This window comes from Haliaeetus leucocephalus, unplaced genomic scaffold (assembly GCF_000737465.1).
Source record: "Haliaeetus leucocephalus isolate CR32 unplaced genomic scaffold, Haliaeetus_leucocephalus-4.0 Scaffold395, whole genome shotgun sequence".
NCBI lineage: Eukaryota > Metazoa > Chordata > Aves > Accipitriformes > Accipitridae > Haliaeetus > Haliaeetus leucocephalus.
In genome coordinates, this window is record NW_010972831.1 from 9,177,275 (window position 1) to 9,193,857 (window position 16,583).

At 44.7% G+C, this 16,583-nt stretch overlaps 1 protein-coding gene across 1 annotated transcript in view; it reads right to left on the reverse strand.

The window, feature by feature from the left end:
* Nucleotides 1–561: 561 nt before the first annotated feature.
* Nucleotides 562–16,583, reverse strand: part of LOC104835799 (tapasin-related protein-like) — a 75,233-nt gene continuing 59,211 nt past the window's right edge. The window contains exons 2-3 of the mRNA XM_010573971.1: nucleotides 1,080–1,261; nucleotides 562–929 (exon numbers count right to left, since the gene is read on the reverse strand). Coding sequence (XP_010572273.1) covers nucleotides 562–929; nucleotides 1,080–1,261 — 550 coding nt within the window. The remainder of the gene's footprint in view (nucleotides 930–1,079; nucleotides 1,262–16,583) is intronic.

The following is a 16,583-nucleotide window of genomic DNA, read 5'->3' on the forward strand; positions in this document are numbered from 1 at the left end:
GAACAAGTACCAGCGAGCAGGCGGTGATCCTGCAACTGCAATCAGGCTGCAGCACATTTTATTGGAGTTCACTGATCCCACTGAATTAAAGGCCAAATTTAGATTTACTCCAAATAGCTTGGCTTGGCACTGCTATTTGGTCTGAAATGCTGTCCTCACTCAATCCTCTCTGCAAAGATTATCTCCTATCTTGCCCAAGACAAAACCCCCCTCACATTTCAAACTTGCTTTGTTAAGAGAGTTCTCTATGTTTTGCTAAGGGCATCTGGCAGATGCTTCAAAAGAGACCCAGCTCTTTCTTATGAAGACTGTTAATTTTGGGCTGGAACTGGCCAGGAACTGACTTCCCTAATAAATGGACATTTTGGCAAAAAAAAAGTGGTCTACCTCATTTATTTAGTTTTGAATCAAGGAGTCAATTTTGTTGTTTTTCATTAAGATGGCAGAAGTCTGATGAAAAAAGAATATTTGTTGGATTTTTTTTTTGAGAAGAACACTGGAAGGGAAGAGTGAGAAAGGGGAAAGATCAGTGGGAAGTTCCCCCCCAGCAATCCCATGGGGTCAAGGGTGCAGGGGACAATGTCCCCAAGTGAGCGGTGTACCCCTCACCTCCGTGGTCACACTTCTTCTGATGGGGGACTGCAAGCTGGGGTGGTCTACCCAGCACGTGTACTTATGGCCACCGTCCTTCAGGGACGCTGTGAGCAGGAAGCACCTGGAGGAGCTGTAGGTCCCATTGCTGCTCTGCGGGTCACCACTCGAGAGAACGTTCTTCATGACATCGGGGACCTTCCAGGTGTCCTTTGGCTCCTGGAGCCACTGAGCCTGGGTGTTGTGTGGGTAGTAGTGCCTGATGTTGCAGCCCAGCTTGTGCTGCTCTCCTTCCACCAGTGACAGAGAGGTGATGTTAATGGTCACTGTGGGTTTTTCTGGTGAGTGAAAATTTATTACACTACTAAGTCTCTCAACTCATAAATTCTGTTTCCATCATTAAACAAAACCAAATACAGTTTTATGTGCTATGCGTCTGAGCACTTCCCATTGGTCTTAAAAAAGAAATCCTGAGCCCATGCTATTACCTTCTATTTGCAGCTGGATTGACTGTACCCCAGCGAGAGAAGCCACTGACACCAAGCACCAGTAGGTTCCTTCCTCTCTCACCTCCGCATCTCTGAGCACCAGGGAAGCGTTTCCCTTCGGGATTTCCTCCAGGACCATCTCAGCCCGGCGAGCCACGCGTTCCACCTGCTCGGTGGTTCCACTGTAAGCGAACAGGCAGGTTTTGTGCCTCCCTTTTTCTGGTGCAATACCCACTGGGTGGGCACAGCTGCCCGGTGGTCCGTGGAGAAGGCAGAGCCCAACCAGCCCTCCGTGGCCAGGGCCGAGCGGAGGAGGGCAAGCACTGCGTGTGGGAGAGGCAGTGGTGAGGGGCTGGGACCAGGCAGTGGTGCCAACACTGGAGGGCTCTGTGTGTGTGTGTGTGGGAGCAGCGGGCACCAGCCACCATCTAAGTGCCCCGGGGCTGTACTGCAGAGCCTGAGCAGGGTTGGGGGCTTGGGTGGGCCAGTTCCCAACCCACCCGTGACTTAGTCCTGGGGGCAAGCCTTTAGCCTGGCTCACGGCTTGCAGGCCACCGGACCTTCCCGTTTCGTGCACAGCCACGGGATGTGACAATCCAGGATGCAGGATGCCCCCCGAGTCAGGAAGGGCACGGTCCAACACTGCCCAAGCAGCACTTTTGTAGCTCGCTTTTCTTCTGTCCCTGAGCCATGCTATATTTTATTCTCAACTCATTTTTATGTGACAGAGCAACAGATGTAATAACCTCTCCGTAACTCTTACTGCAATAGAAGGCTTAATGAACCAGCATTTCTTTCCCACCACACTGGCTGTTGCTTTGGAAATCACTGCAAACCTAAAAGCTGTGAGAGAATGTGCACAGGAGCCTACGTGTGGCCTCAATGCTGGGAAGTGCTAAAGAGCATCCCGACACTTTGGGTGGCAAATTGAAGTCAGCTGAGTGGCCCAATTAACCTGCGGGACTATTATAAAAGGCAGCTGTGTGACAGTAGCAATGTTAGGTAGGCTGCTTGCAAGAGGGTGCTGGGAAGAGCTCTCCCTGTCTTGGCTTCCAGGCTGAGTTTCTGCCACATTTTATCTGCTTGGATGTAGTGAGACTCTATGGTCTCAGTAGAGTGCTCCTGATATGGTAAATAATCCATTTAATTTTTTTTTTTTTAAACGAGGGATAGAGAAAAGGCTGGTGTGGGTGAATCTGAGAAGCTTCGTGTGTAGGCATGGGGTCTGTATGTGCCAGCGATGGGCTCTGCAGCGATGGATGGTGCTGAGCGCTACTGCTGGCTGTTGGTGCTGGCAGCTGCCTGCTCCTGCATCACTGACCCTGCCAGGGTCCTGCTGGGGAGGTTGCATGGGGATGGGGCTGTGAGTCTCTTGCTGCAGTGGCCCAGCCACCATGTTACGGGCTGCTTGTCCTCAGAGCCTTCCTGCTATTTTTAAGCATTGCAGCTGTGTATCTCTTGATCAGATAACACCAGGTCGTGGGGGTGGGGGGTTAAGCAACACAAGTTTGTGGTTTGGAGATGGGAACTAGAGCCTTGCATTCTTGTTCCGACCCTGACTTGCAACCATTTTGCACATGCCAGCTGACCAACCTCTTTCAGTTTCTTCACTCAAAACTTCTCCCTAGCTGTAAAAGGGCAGCTCAAGCTGCAGAGCTTGCTTTCTGTGCAAACACCATGAGAGTGCTCCATCTGCTGAAAAACTAAGATAAGGCTTAATGGGTAAGGCTATGTTAAAGCTTTGGTGATTTAAGTTAGGACTTTTAGTGATGATGGTATGGAAGTATATAAATAGAAAACAATTATGGTTTTGAGAAGCTGTTTTGAGGTTATTAGCTTCTGCAATGTATGTATAATCCTCAACACAAGGGAGAACATATGCTTTTTAATAAAAGCATTTTGTCTTACAGTATGTTAAGAAGTTAGCTTAAGCTATTTGTAAACTCAGGAGGCTTTTAAAAATAGACTGAGGTGCATCATCACAGAAGTCCAGAAGCTAAGTACTGGGAAGTGACATGACAGTGACAATGGTTGCAATGTGTAAGACCGTAGTATGTATTTGTAACACCCCAGTGTAGATAGGAAGGAAAGGGCAGGTTTCCTCCACATAATCAATCTGAAAAAGTCTCAGGTTTGGGGTACAGTTGAAATACAGCGGGGGTAGCTCTTCACCAATTAACTTTTGGGACTGCAGCTGCAATGCCCTGGCCAACTGCATTTCCCTTCAATACTTTGAGTATATGAAAGTCTCCAGGGGAATGTTACTTTTTCTGTTACCTGAAATGTGCGATCGCTGTGCAATGCCTGGGAAAAGCTGTCTGGTAAATAAAGCTTATCTGGTAAAACACAAGATAATAATTATACAGTGCAAAATTCTGGATGGTTCCTCACATAGAAACCAGTATCAATTTTGAGAGGTTTAAAAAGTTAAGCTGTAAAATTAAATAGTGTGAGACAACATTGACAGTTAAACAGTTTAGACATACCTTTTAAAGGAACAGGAATGTTTTCTAGACCTTGCAGATGGGCAAGCTGGGAATTAACAGTTGAATATTCCAGCCAGAAATGAGGAAGTTCCCCAAAGAATCTGGACTCTCAAATTTGGTGGGAGGGAAACTCAAATTCTCCAGACAACTGGAAAATAACTCAAAACAGACTTCTCAGCCAGAATTTCTTCACTCACTCTTTTAGTTTAAACAAACTGCGAGTGTTGTGGAAGCAACCGCCTAAATCCAGGTTGCAGAGGATTTGGGGGATAGTAATTGAGCTAAGTTGTTCACTTTTATAGCTGAGATGGACCAAATCCTTAAATAGTGTTCTTGAGAGTGCTCAACTGCTGGGAGTCCTACTCATCAGGTGAAATACAAACCCAAATATTACAGGTCCTTTTCCCAAGTCAGTCTCTAGTTTGGGGTTATGTTTTCTGGACAGGAAGCTCTTTTGAAGCTGAAGAACCTTCTTCAGTTCTGCCCTAGAATATTTAAGACACTCGCTGTAATTTATTCCAGCAGTAGCTGCAATTATGATATACTGTGTACACAATTTTACAGCTCAGCCTTATTCCATATAATTTTGAACTTGAGATGCTCCAATCAGGATCCTAATTTTCTAGGCTCTGTCTATAGACAGATACACATGATGAGTGGCACTTTGAAACTCTGCTGCTTTTCCTTTTCTTATAAACTACAGAGAATCCAATCAAGCATGAATCCAGGCATAAGAGGAAAATATAAATAATCATTACAGCATTTATCTCCTAGAGGTTTATTACCAGATTACTTACTGAATTAAGATATTTTCTTTGGACATGCAGCTGTCTATAGGCTTGAGTAATTTTCGTACCTGGAAGTGATCTTTCTTTCTCTGTGCTTTACAAGGCATTAGCAGTTTGCCTGGAGTTTTTAATTCATTCAATTCCAGCTTTCCACAGAACTAAGAACAGACTACCCAGCTTGCTTTTGCAAATGAATTGTGTATGTACACAAAACTGGAGCTGAAAACACAGTGGCTTTTGCTTGGCTGCTTACCTGCTTGGAGGACTGGAATCATGGAAAGATGGTTGAGGACTTCTACTGCCCAAGCATCTTCTCTGCTTCTTGTAGGTATGCTCACTATGTCATGACTTCTAGTTCTGATCACAGAAGAGAATAATTTGATCGTTCAGTTACAGGAGCATCTGCAGACATGAAGCATGCTTTGATGCTACAAGCACAGCACAAAATCATACCTAAAGCCTCACATGGAGTCCTTAAGTGGGTCACAAATGCAGCAGCAAGGAGCAGCTGTCAGCCCTTTAGGCTTCCAGCTGACTATTGCGAGCCCATAACCAAACGTAAGTTGCCACGCGGATGTTCTGCCTCTCCTGGTTTGAAAACCTCTGACCTAAACAAGCGAAATTTGGGACCCGCATTAGTGGCAGAACCTGGCGTAGAACCACCTGCCCTGCCTCAACCGTGCTCTGCGGAGTGGGAAGGGAGCAGAGGTCGGGTGTTTGCATGTGGCTGGGGAAAACCGGAGCCCTTCCTCCTTCCCTGCTACACTGGCTTCGTGTCAGACAAAACTTGGTCAGAGAAGCCTGAGGTAATGCCCGCTCCCCTGGGGAGCAGCCGGTGCTGCCCGCTGCCCACTGCCCACACCCCAGCACTGTCAGCCCATGCGGCTCTGCTCTGCCAGGGTGCTCAGTGCCGTCCCCAGGGTGCTCGCTGGCGATGCTCGGAGCCCCGCTGCCACCCACTTGTGAACAGTGTCACTCCAACCCCAATTAAAAGTGGTTAGGCATTTTAAGGCCGTTCCGAATCATCTTCAGAGCTTATCGGATCTGGCAAGAACAGTGCAGTACATCTATTAGGGAAGCTGATAAGAACTTGTCTGTCTTTTTAATGAAAGTCTCTATGTACCAGATAATCATGCTGAATAGTACTCATTGGAAAACCTCCGAAAAGTAATTCATCAAGTAATTTTCTAGCCACTGTTAGAAAGTAGAATGAAGAATGAGGTCACAGAATGGTTTGGGTTGGAAAGGAACTTTAAAGATCATCTACTCCAGCCCCCCTGCCATGGGGAGGGATGTCTTTCACTACACCAGGTTGTTCAAAGCCCCATCCAACCTGACTTTGACCACTGCCAGGGATGGAGCATCTGGGCATCTCTGCTAGGTCACTGGTCCAGATCCAGCTCTGATGGATGGCTTTATGTGGCTTGAGATGCAATCAAGGCAGCTGCTAATAAAAAGCAGGCTTGGTGTTAATATTTAAATTTGGAACTAGGGACAAGAAAATCCAATTTAGGGATTTTTTTATGCTCTTGATACAATATGAACTCGATACAATATGAAAAAAACTATTCATAGCAAATGTTTACAGCAGTCATTTGTACATGCTATTGGATGAAGTCGAGTATTCAAGGATGAGGTGTGCATTCCCAAAGCACAGGCAGTGCACTGCAGCAGTCAGGCAGTCTAATGGGACTGAAAATCACTTCAAACCTTTCCCTGGGGAAAGACTTGGGATGACACAGAGAAGAAAAACTATGCCTGTTCACTTTAATTATGGTCCTGAGAATTCATTTAACAAGAAGTTTTGATATTTATAGCCAGATTTATACTTCAGTTCGATTTTTTTAATAATAATGAATGTTTATTTCTCTCATCCATTACACGTCATCCCAGAAGCTGTACAAATTTATGGAAAACACAAGGTGAAGCTGATGTACTTTCTTTGTAAAATTGGAAGTTTTTGGCACATGTGGGTGTCTTAAGCACACAACTCGATATGCTGTTGAGCTACTGAAAATGTAAATCTTTCAGTATTTAATTTCAGTAGTGACTGTGTTCCCATGTGGGTGGAGAAGAATTTTCCAGTTTCATTCCTTGGAGCTCCTGAAACTCAGAGGTTTCCTCTTCTGTACAGAAGGTGGCACTGGAAATACAGAAATGAAAGCGTAATCCTCCACTTGCTTTTACAAAACAGGCTTGCATTTGAGTAACATCTTGTCAGGGGGTTATTCTCACCTTCAAAAAAATGAGCATTCCCTCTTTCTCAGTTATTAAGGGTCCTATTCAGCCTCTTGGAGAGGATTAATTTACAAGGTGACTTGTACTGACTTGGGAGGGAATTCTTGAGATGTACAGTATGGGCTCTGGGTCCCATCCCAAATAGCAGCATAGTTGGCTAGTTCTCTGAAATGTAGGGTTTTTTTTCCAGCCTATACCCACAGAGCTTTTGAACAAACTACAAAGGCTAATGGAAGTTATCACAGAACGTATTCAATATATGTCTAAGCTCCACAGATGAATTAGCATCTAATGTAAATTGTAATAACCCTGAAAGTTCAGGATAACAAGAAACAAGACACATGCAGAAGTGACTGTAGTTCATCATTACCTGCCGATGTGTTTGCATAAGCAACATTTAAGTAGTAATTTGATGTCTGTCTTGCCACGCATCAGTTGTCTTATTTAAACAGTGCTTTTTGTATGCATTATACTTTCTAGGTATGAGACAGGGCTCCTTCTGCAGAGAGCTCCTACAAAATTAGAAATGACAATACAATGAGTAGTTTAAGCAACACAAGGGAAAGAGATAAATAATAGCTTTCTTGTTATATTGCTGGATAACAAGAGTACACCAGCAACTATACTTAGCTGTGGAATTTTTCAGCTTTAATAACTGAGGTGAGGTTTCCACTACTGTAACACTGCATCGTTACAGGTACTAAGCTGGGCAGTTTTTAGATGAGTTGTTACAGAGTTTGGTGCCATATGCAGAAAAAGCAGTCGTTATGACATTTACATTACTTTAGTAGTTTAATGAGTTTGGCTCCATTCCTGGAAATGGTGTCTCTGCTGCTTCAGAATGCCATTAGGAGGGGGATATATGGAGAGGCGTGACATCAGGCAGCGGAGTGGGTTTGCAACTTGCACATTGTCACAGTACTTTCTGCTAGTGCATTAGCCTAAGGACAAACGCCCTTTACTTTAAAACAGAATGAGGTCTCGACTGCTTATGGCACAGCCAGCCCTCAACAGATAGTGTCTTATCCAGATTTCTGGGGAAGATCCTGTTGCTGCCCATTGGTTTAGAAACATCGCTTTTGACTGTTTCTTCCAGCTGAATAATTGAAAAGGTTTTTCTGCAGCTGCTTCATTTCCTGCACTAGTTCTGACCAAACCCAATGTTTTCTAGGAAACCTCCTGCTGCTTCTCTGCCCTCACCATGGAGATGATGCTTTTGATGCATATTCCTCCTTTCTTCTCTTGCAGAAGGGAAAAGTGAAGGCGTAAGTCCTGCTCTCCTGCCCACAGCTGGAGATAAGCCACAGTGTTTGCAAAAGCATTTTCATGACTTGATCTGTATTATCAAAAATGCCTTAAATGGCACTGCTGGAGTTCATCCCTTAGCATGCACTATCTTAAACAATGTATTTAGAGCTACTTTTAAGAGCTTTAGAGTTTACTTTGGAAGGCAGGCGAAGCTGTTTGTTCAGATACCTTCTCTCTAATCTCAGTTTGCTGCTTGAGTGCTTGAGGATAGGAGACAGTGAAGAAGCTGAGCTATAAAAAGAAAAGGGGAGGAATGAGGAAGAGAAATCAAAAACACTTGCCAAAAGTCTCTGAAACTTGTACTCCTCATGTCAAATTTTTTGGTGTTTGGCAGTGCTTTGCCTGCGTCTGTGCTGATTATCACTGTATGAGCTGGGGTGGCCACTGTAACTCCTGGCTAATTGCAAGGGTTGTCTGACTTAACCTGTGGTTTGTTGGTGCAAGCAGCTTTTCATTTCACGTTGCCTCAAGTAAACCTACCAACAACCCAGAAAGCCTATGTGGAATACTGAAAGAAAAATAGATGTTTTGCTGCAGTGGTTGTGGAGGATGGGGTCTGTAAGACTGCTCACACAGTCTGCATGGGAAAATGCCTGTGCTGGGCAAAAAGCAAATGAGAGCAGAGCTGTTACCATGACCATCAGGCTGGGTCCCTGCTGCAGGTGCATGTGGTGCCTCAGGTAATGGGCCATGGATCCTTAAAGGCCTGGAACAGTTGTTCTGAGGAGCTGATCTGCTTGGAACAGAGGGCAGAGATTTTTATTCCTGCATTAAATGGAGTTTAAGTGTTTTTTTGGGGAGTGGAAGGTGTGTGTGGAAAGACCAGCTTGAGTGAAAAGCTCCCAGTGACAAAGAATTTGCCCGGCCGGTTCAGCACTGTCCTTTACGCTTACAGTGGACAAGTGCCATCTTCTTTCCAGTTCCTCTTAGTACTAACAAGGAGGGAGCTGCTGTCTGCTGAGCTGGGTGGCCGTGTTTGAGGTAAGTGTCCTAGTGTGCCTTGGTGTCCCTGGCTGGGTGACCAAGAGCCATCTGCTCCTTCCCATGTAGGTCCTTCAGGCTGAATGTTCATTTCATAATCGCACATCCAGTTAACATACAGGACCTGAATCCAGCTTACCGTAAGCCAGGACAAAAGGCTCTTTCAAGCTGATCTAAACTGTGTGGACAGATCCTACATAGGAGTGATGCAAAGGGGATAAGGATGAAGTGCTTCATTTGAAAGCAGACGCAGAGCTCAGAGTCTCTATGATGTGGAGGCAGAGGCTGGTTCAGGCCATCTGCATGGGAACCACAGAGCGGCAGCATCGCCTCGGCGGCGAAGGGCTTTACTGGCCGCTTGCCATTGCTCTGGACACGAAAAATAAATTCCAAGCACACCACGGAATGTAGATGCTGAAGATAAAATAAAAATAAATCATTTTACTTGTAGAGGCATAGAGCTTACATGCTTGACTAAAATGGGAGATCCTTTTTTTTTTGCAATGTTGGAGGTGCTGCAAGAGATCTCAAAAATCGTACGCTGTAAGAGCAACTTCTCAGAAACAGAACAGCTGCTATTAGGAAAAGTTCAGCACCAACGGTGTGCAGCAAGCTGAAAAAGGCGGGTTTGTTTTCATAGCGTTACTAAAGTCTCCTTTACAACTTTACCAAATGCTACAATTTCAAAGAATCTTTGTCCTAATGAGAAGCAGCAAATTTGGCTTGCTTGGAATTCTTCCAGCGTTACCTCACTTTCTGTGTTACACATAGGGATGCTGAGCGGCCTCAGCGTTTGCCCTGCTGAGTGCTGCTGGAGGGGGTGTGGGTGTCCCCACCGCCTGCGGGGGTCACCCCGAGCTGCATGGCCATGAGCAGGAGCACCCTGCACCTCCACCCAGCTTCTACCTGTGGGGTACCAGAGGCAGCACCATCCTAAACTACGGTATGTTGGTTTTTTTCTCTGAAACAGCCTTTCAGAGCCTTCTCCCCTTGCATTTGTCTTAGTTGTCTGCCAATTAACTGAGCAGAAGCCTTTGCCGTTTCATGAAGTCTTTTTTCCCCCCACAGTTTGGAAGAAGATTGGTGACAGATTCGTATGAACTTTGGTTTTTCTGAAGAGTTTGATTTAGAGGTTAATCCCATAAGCAGCTCAGCAAAAAGGAAGGCTGATGGGGGGAAAGCAGTCATATCATAAGAATGGATTTAGGGAACATATTTCCTGCAAAAACTAGGTATTTTTTGTAGTTAAGTTCCTCACAGCTTCATAATTTTCCACTTAAGAGCCATGCTTTGCCAGTAGTGAGAGCGTCCTGCCTGCATCTAAGTGCCTTGTGCACATCTGTAGTGTGTGTTGAAGACAAAATGGGCCTTTTGGGGAAGTTGTTGGCTCCCACTTTCGCAAACAGTGGCTTCTTTATTATTAGTGAGAGCTGAGATTCTGGAGAACAAGACGATACTGTGGTGCAGCTGAGGAGCTGGGCTGCTGGCTGCTCGCGCTGGTCGTTGTACCTGCAGCCCGCTGAGGACACCGTGGTCCCCCGGGGCGCAGCAGAGGCAGAGGAGCAGCCGAGGGGACAATCAGTGTGTGGGCCAGCAGCACGCACTGTGCCCTTCTGCTCCCTTCTGTTGATGGAGGTTGCCTGCTCTTTTTAAAGGACCTGACATGTGCACTGTCTGCTTCAGGCATCCAGAATTTAACCCGGGTTGTTAAACGTCCAGGTTTCCTGACTTCTGCTTTTGAGGGTCACTACCTATGGCGATGTTTAGAGGACCAGAGGAACCAAACGCAGGACTGCCCCATGCTCGGTGGAGCTGGCCATTGCGATTGCCACTGAGATACAGAGAGAAGATTGCTGAATAATTGTGTACTTCTAATAATGACAAACACAGGTTTGGCTAAGGCTCGAGAGCTGACTGAACACCTAGCAGTTCCCATTGTCTTACAGCCAGTGCCGCGGTCTTTAATTTCCATGATGTTTCTGGCTATATTTCATATGTCCAGTAGGAGAGGAAAGTTTGGAAAGGAAAACTAATAGATCTGTCTTTCTGTGCACACATGGTACTGAGACCTGTGAGACAAATTGTGTAGCTCTGTAAAGTGCTGGGCAGCATGATAAATTGTACTGCTACATTATGCTCTGCCCACTAATCTACCTCCCCTTTGATTCCTTCCCATATTATACTCCCCCCATGCAGTTTCCATCAACCTCTTTCTGGGAAGGACCCCCACACCTCCTGAGTTGCTACAGAAATGTCTTCCTTTATCCTCCTGATGCCATTTCCCCTCTCTTACCTGAAGTCAGAAGTTGGCTGCAATTTGGAGTATAAAAATGGCCACTTTGGGACACTCCAATTGTGCCTCTAATTGTCTGTTTTCTCTAACAGGGATAGTACTGCTTTTCTTCTTTGCTCTACTGCACTTTCTGGAAATTAGGTGGAGAAGTAGACATTGGGCTGTATTTGGCATGCTATGTTCTCCCTCTGTTTGCTTTGCTTGAGGTCTTCCTGGTGGATTTTTTATTAAACAAATTAAATGTGTTGGGAATAAAACACAATTATTCATAATTACTGTGTAAAGACTCAATCATGTACCACTGACACCAGGGGGGATTTTATAATGGATGTCAATAAACACAGTATTGTGTCTAAAGAGAGTGCTCTTCTGGTGGTGGTTCTGTTTCTGAAGAAATGACCACATTTACTGACAAGCAGAATTAATCTGTTGGGTTTTGTTTGCATGGATTTTGCAGGAGTAAAATCCAGCTTGTTTTCCATTTCTGCACCATGAGAGGTGTATTGATTTTTCTTCACTTCTGATTGTTCACATTACTGGATTGCTTTTAAATAGTTGACAGAGATCATTCATTTTCCTGCCCCATCATATTTTACAGCGCCTTTCTTGTTTTATTTGTGTGTGTGTGGGTTTCCACAGTTATGCATCATATTGATCACATTTTGCAAATTGCAGTTGGTGTGGGAGTGGAGAAACTGTTCCTCTGTGGGGTTTTTGCTCCCTTCCAACCTTCTCCCCAGCAGCTTCATCATCTGCATTTCAGGTTCCTGACTTGGAAGCTGAAGGTGAGATTCAAAAAAACCTCTGAGAAAAAGATCAGAAAATGCCAAAGAAATAAAATGACCGTGGATAAATCTATAGAGCTGCAAGAGGTGTTAGCGATGGAAATATTGGGAGTGGTCATTTGTGTTTTGTCATTGTAGGAGTGTTGAATAAGGGATGATGTGCTCATCAGGGGATTATGAAGCATTCTTTCAACCCAACAGACACAATAAATGAGGAAACCTCTGGGCATCTTTTTAGTGCAGAATCCACCAGGCTTTGAAGTGCTGTCCTAGCCCAAACATACACCAACATCTATTTAAGGTACGTGCCTTAAGATGCAGTATCTTGCTCAAAACTGGACTTGTCTGTGGCACAGAAGCAAGCCATTTAAGGGTTGCAGTAAAGGAGCAGATACCTAGTCTTATTTTCGTTTGAAGATTAGCATTAGAAAAAAACCCAGTTAGTAAAGGATGTATGTAGCTTAAGTGGCAATGCTAATTTGAATGTACTTGCATATTGCACAGGTACATTATTTCATTTCTACAATTTACCCCTAGGGAGTGGAAAAGTGTTATTTTTTATGTTTGCAGATAGTGATATTAAAACCCAGGCCTCCTAAAATATGCAAGTTTGTCCTGCATGGAATTTATGCCTATCTCAGCAGGAACTGCACATATTGCACAAAGCTTTTGCCCAGAAAGGTTAAAAACATCTTGTCTGTTCAGCAAGACCATGACTAAGCTAGAAATAGTTCAGATGCCTGGGGCAGGAGATGGTAGGGGAATAGTTAACCACTGAGTTAATTCAAAACAGAATAAAAACTTTTGTTATATTGTCTTATTCGTTTCTTGGATTTTTCTGGCCACTTATTTTATCTGCCTTTTGCTTTGAGTGTAGAACAGCAAACTTTGTGGAAAAGGATATTTATTTCTCATAGCTCTTTACACTGGAAAAATAATGGGACCTTTTAGTGCTCATATTAAATGTTATTAATATTGATTAAAGTATCATTACTACTATCAGTCAGCACTATATATAATGATGAGACTATATCGTGGGTGAACAATGCCTTTCTCGCTGCTGCTCCGTGTGAGAAAAACCTGCGTGACCAGGAGCAGGTCTCCATCGCAGGCTCTGCTCGGGCAGCCGCTGCCCTGCCCGCATCCTTTGGAGGGCTGGGTTCACTTTTGCAGTAAGGGCTGCAGCAGTTACATGCTCGATCCCTGCAAATTTGCAGCACAGACGACCTGGAAAATCCATGTCAGCATTTCATCGGTCTGTTTTATGCCTTAGGTGTAGCTCTAGGCTAAAAGATATTTTTAAATGGGATTTAAATGTGAATTCCTCCGCTTCCAGGGCATTTACAATGTGCATGAAAGGCAGAACAAAACTCACCAGAGAGCTTGTTACGAATTTGGAACGAGGAGCGTGCTAATGAAGGCTCACAGAACGGCAGTGGAAGGGTCTGCTACTTGGGCATTTGTAGACATTTATGAATTAAAATATTTTCTTCTGGGGGCTAGTAACATGTCTTCCCCAGAGAAAGAGACAGTAGTTTGGAGACTATGTTTCTCTACTCTGTCTTTATCAGGTCTCCTCCTGTCAATCTAAATGAAGTATCTAGACCTGTCTCATGACACATATTCACTAGAGGAATATGGACTGAATTTATGAATGGTCCCACAGGCTCTGCGTGCTTGCTGCTTTGTTTCTGTCAGCTGTCCTGGCTGTGTCCCCTCCCAACTCCTTGTGCCCCCCCAGCCTGCTCGATGGTGGGGTGGGGGGAGAAGCAGAACAGCCCTTGGCTCTGTGTAAGCACTGCTCAGCAATAACAAAAACATCCCTGTGTTATCAACACTGTTTTCAGCACAAATCCAAACCACAGCCCCATACTAGCTACCGGGAAGAAAATTAACTCTACCCCAGTGAAAACCAGCACACTAGGGCATTTGCCAGTGGACAGATTCAATTTAGTTCAATACTACCATACTAGAAAGCACTTAAATGAAATTAATGGTTATTGCAGCATTCCTCAAGCAGGAAGAGAGTGTGACTGGACCATGTTTCATCCTGTCAATATTTGCCTACTGCCTGCCTTTCTTCAGGGGATGTGAATTGCCACCGACGCGCAACTACCCCACCAGCACACGATGCGTGGTGGACGTGCTATCCTCCCCCAGGTACGGCTGTCACCCAGAGGGGCCCTCTTTCATTTGACCTGCACTTAGGCACTTGAGTTTATCTGAGCCTGAATATTCCTGAAATAGTCAGGCCGGCATAATGATAGGACATGGCAGCAGTAATTGTGCTGCCCTGGAGCCAATCACCAAGGGATGAGATAAACCTCCGAATGCTCTTTAGCCCAGGTCTGGAGGTCTGTCTCTAGAAATTCAGATGAATTTTGGTCACAAGGTGTTGGATTTGAGGGAACTTTCTCTGCTGGAGTACAGTAGGGTAGTGGTGAAGTAATGCCTTTTGAGGCTATGTCTCGTCTCACAAATGCAATGATGGTTTTATGGTTCAGGTGCAATGCCATCAGCAGCTCTAGGTACAGGCTCTGCATGAAGGAGCAGCGTTGACTTACTTCAAGGGGATGCGATGGACATGGGGATGATCTGATTGGTACAGAAAGCAGCTGAGAAGTTGGGGCAGCTATGATGCACGGAGGTGCAAGACAAGCCGTAAAGGTTTTTGGGAGGTGGGGGCTGAGACCTTCATCCAGCAGAGAAGGCAAGTGTGCCTTCAGTCTAGTGCGAGCCGGTCTGTTGTGGGGTTGGTTCAGAGCTCACGAGCGCTCAGCCCTTAGGAACTGCCTTCCCTGGTGGCTAATCCTGTCTCTCCGTGTACATTTCTGTTAAATGGGATGCACAAATGGGTGAAGAGAGACGTCATCTCTCTGTGGAGGACTGGCCCACCCCCAGGAAACTGCAGGTGCACAAAGGGAGGCGAGAGGAAACCATACCCAGAGGTTTCCTCCTGCCAGAGGCACACTGGAGGACAGCCCCGTTCTCAGCTCTGCCACCGAGAGGCTGGATCTGATGCTGAGCAAGTTGTCTTGTCTCTTCACATCCTTTCCCCCCCGAGCTGCGTCACCTCTTTGGGCTGAAAGCCCTTTGGGAGCAAGAACTGTCTCTCCCTGTTTGCTTAGACAGTACCTAAAGCAATGGGGTCCTGAGTTCAGTGAGGCCTCCAGGCAACAGGGCAATAGGGCTAATAATGAGAATTAATAATTCATTTATCACTTTACTCTCAGTGAATAATCTCCAATAATCATGTACAAGTTGCTGCTTCAGTGAATACTCTGATAGTAAACAGAGCTGGTAGAATAAAGTCACAGGAATGAAAACCCCATGTAAAAGGACTGAGAAAACGGTCAAGACTAATTAATTAAAAAAATTCCAAGGAACGTTTGTGCATAATTGTTTGCAGTATTTGCCCGGTTCTAGTAATGGCCTGGATAAAGCAAACAGATGGGAAGGCAGATAAAAAGAAAAGAGTTGCTCAATCTCTTACACAGTTCTTGTTAGAGAGCCAAATATCCAGCTGTATGATCCCAACAAGGAGCCTGTGTCCTATGGTCACAGGCACACAGACTGGATGATCTAGGAGGTCCTTTTTCCTTCTTTAACCTCATTGTGGGTTGAACAAAGTGCAGTAAGAGAAAACTGCTTGTCACTGAAGCAATTAGGTGGGAATTAAATATTCAAAAGGTCCAAATGATTGGGGCATCCAGACTGCAGATCAAAATCAAACCTGCACTGGAAATGCAGAGAAATTTACCTTTTCACATGGTATTGCATTCAACACAAGTAAGGGTGAGTTTGCATATAACTACCCATAATAAGAAAATGACATTTACTTCCCCATTTTCTCCTGCCTTTCCTTCTCCCATGATTACTAAATTGCTTGATTCATAGGGCTGTGCCGGTTCATACCTAGAAGATCTGGCCCTTACTTTCATTTGTGTTTATTGCAAAGCTGTTTGTGAAAAAGGCAGATACCAGCAGCATGGAACTGTGTTAGGCTGCAGCGTTGTTATTGGAAACTGTTGAAACCCTGTCTTTGTTACCAAATGGAAATCTCCTTCAGAAACAGATTCCACTTGAATTATATTGTTTTATTTGTAGCACGGTGTTTACAGTGCCTGTTCACATTATCCCTCACTGATGTATAGTGATGATGCCTAAGTTAGATTTCACAAAGCTGAGAAAATTAACGCTTCAGAAGAATTTATCTCCCCTGTTACTGATGTTCTGTCAGTAGCAGCGTGCTAATATTCTCTCCAGAGAAACTAATGGCACTGACAAAAATCACTGAACTTCTGTTCTCATCTAAATATCTAGATAAAAGACGGCATTTCTGTATGCGAGAAGCATTATTTGGTGATAGCAAACTGTTACCTGTTTTCCCCCTTCGCGAGTTACAGGGTGTTTGTTAGTTTTTCTTTTTTCTGGCCAACTTTCTGAAACATGATTTGGCAGATGTTATTTACTCATGCTTTGCTCTCTTACATCTTTTTCCACAGAAGTATTAAAGCATTTAACTTTCGTTTAGGCCACCGATTCCCATTCCTTTCAACTAGAAATAACATGTCTGGATACCTGGGAGGATCTGAGTCTCTGTGCTGATCTTTCCACTGCTTTGG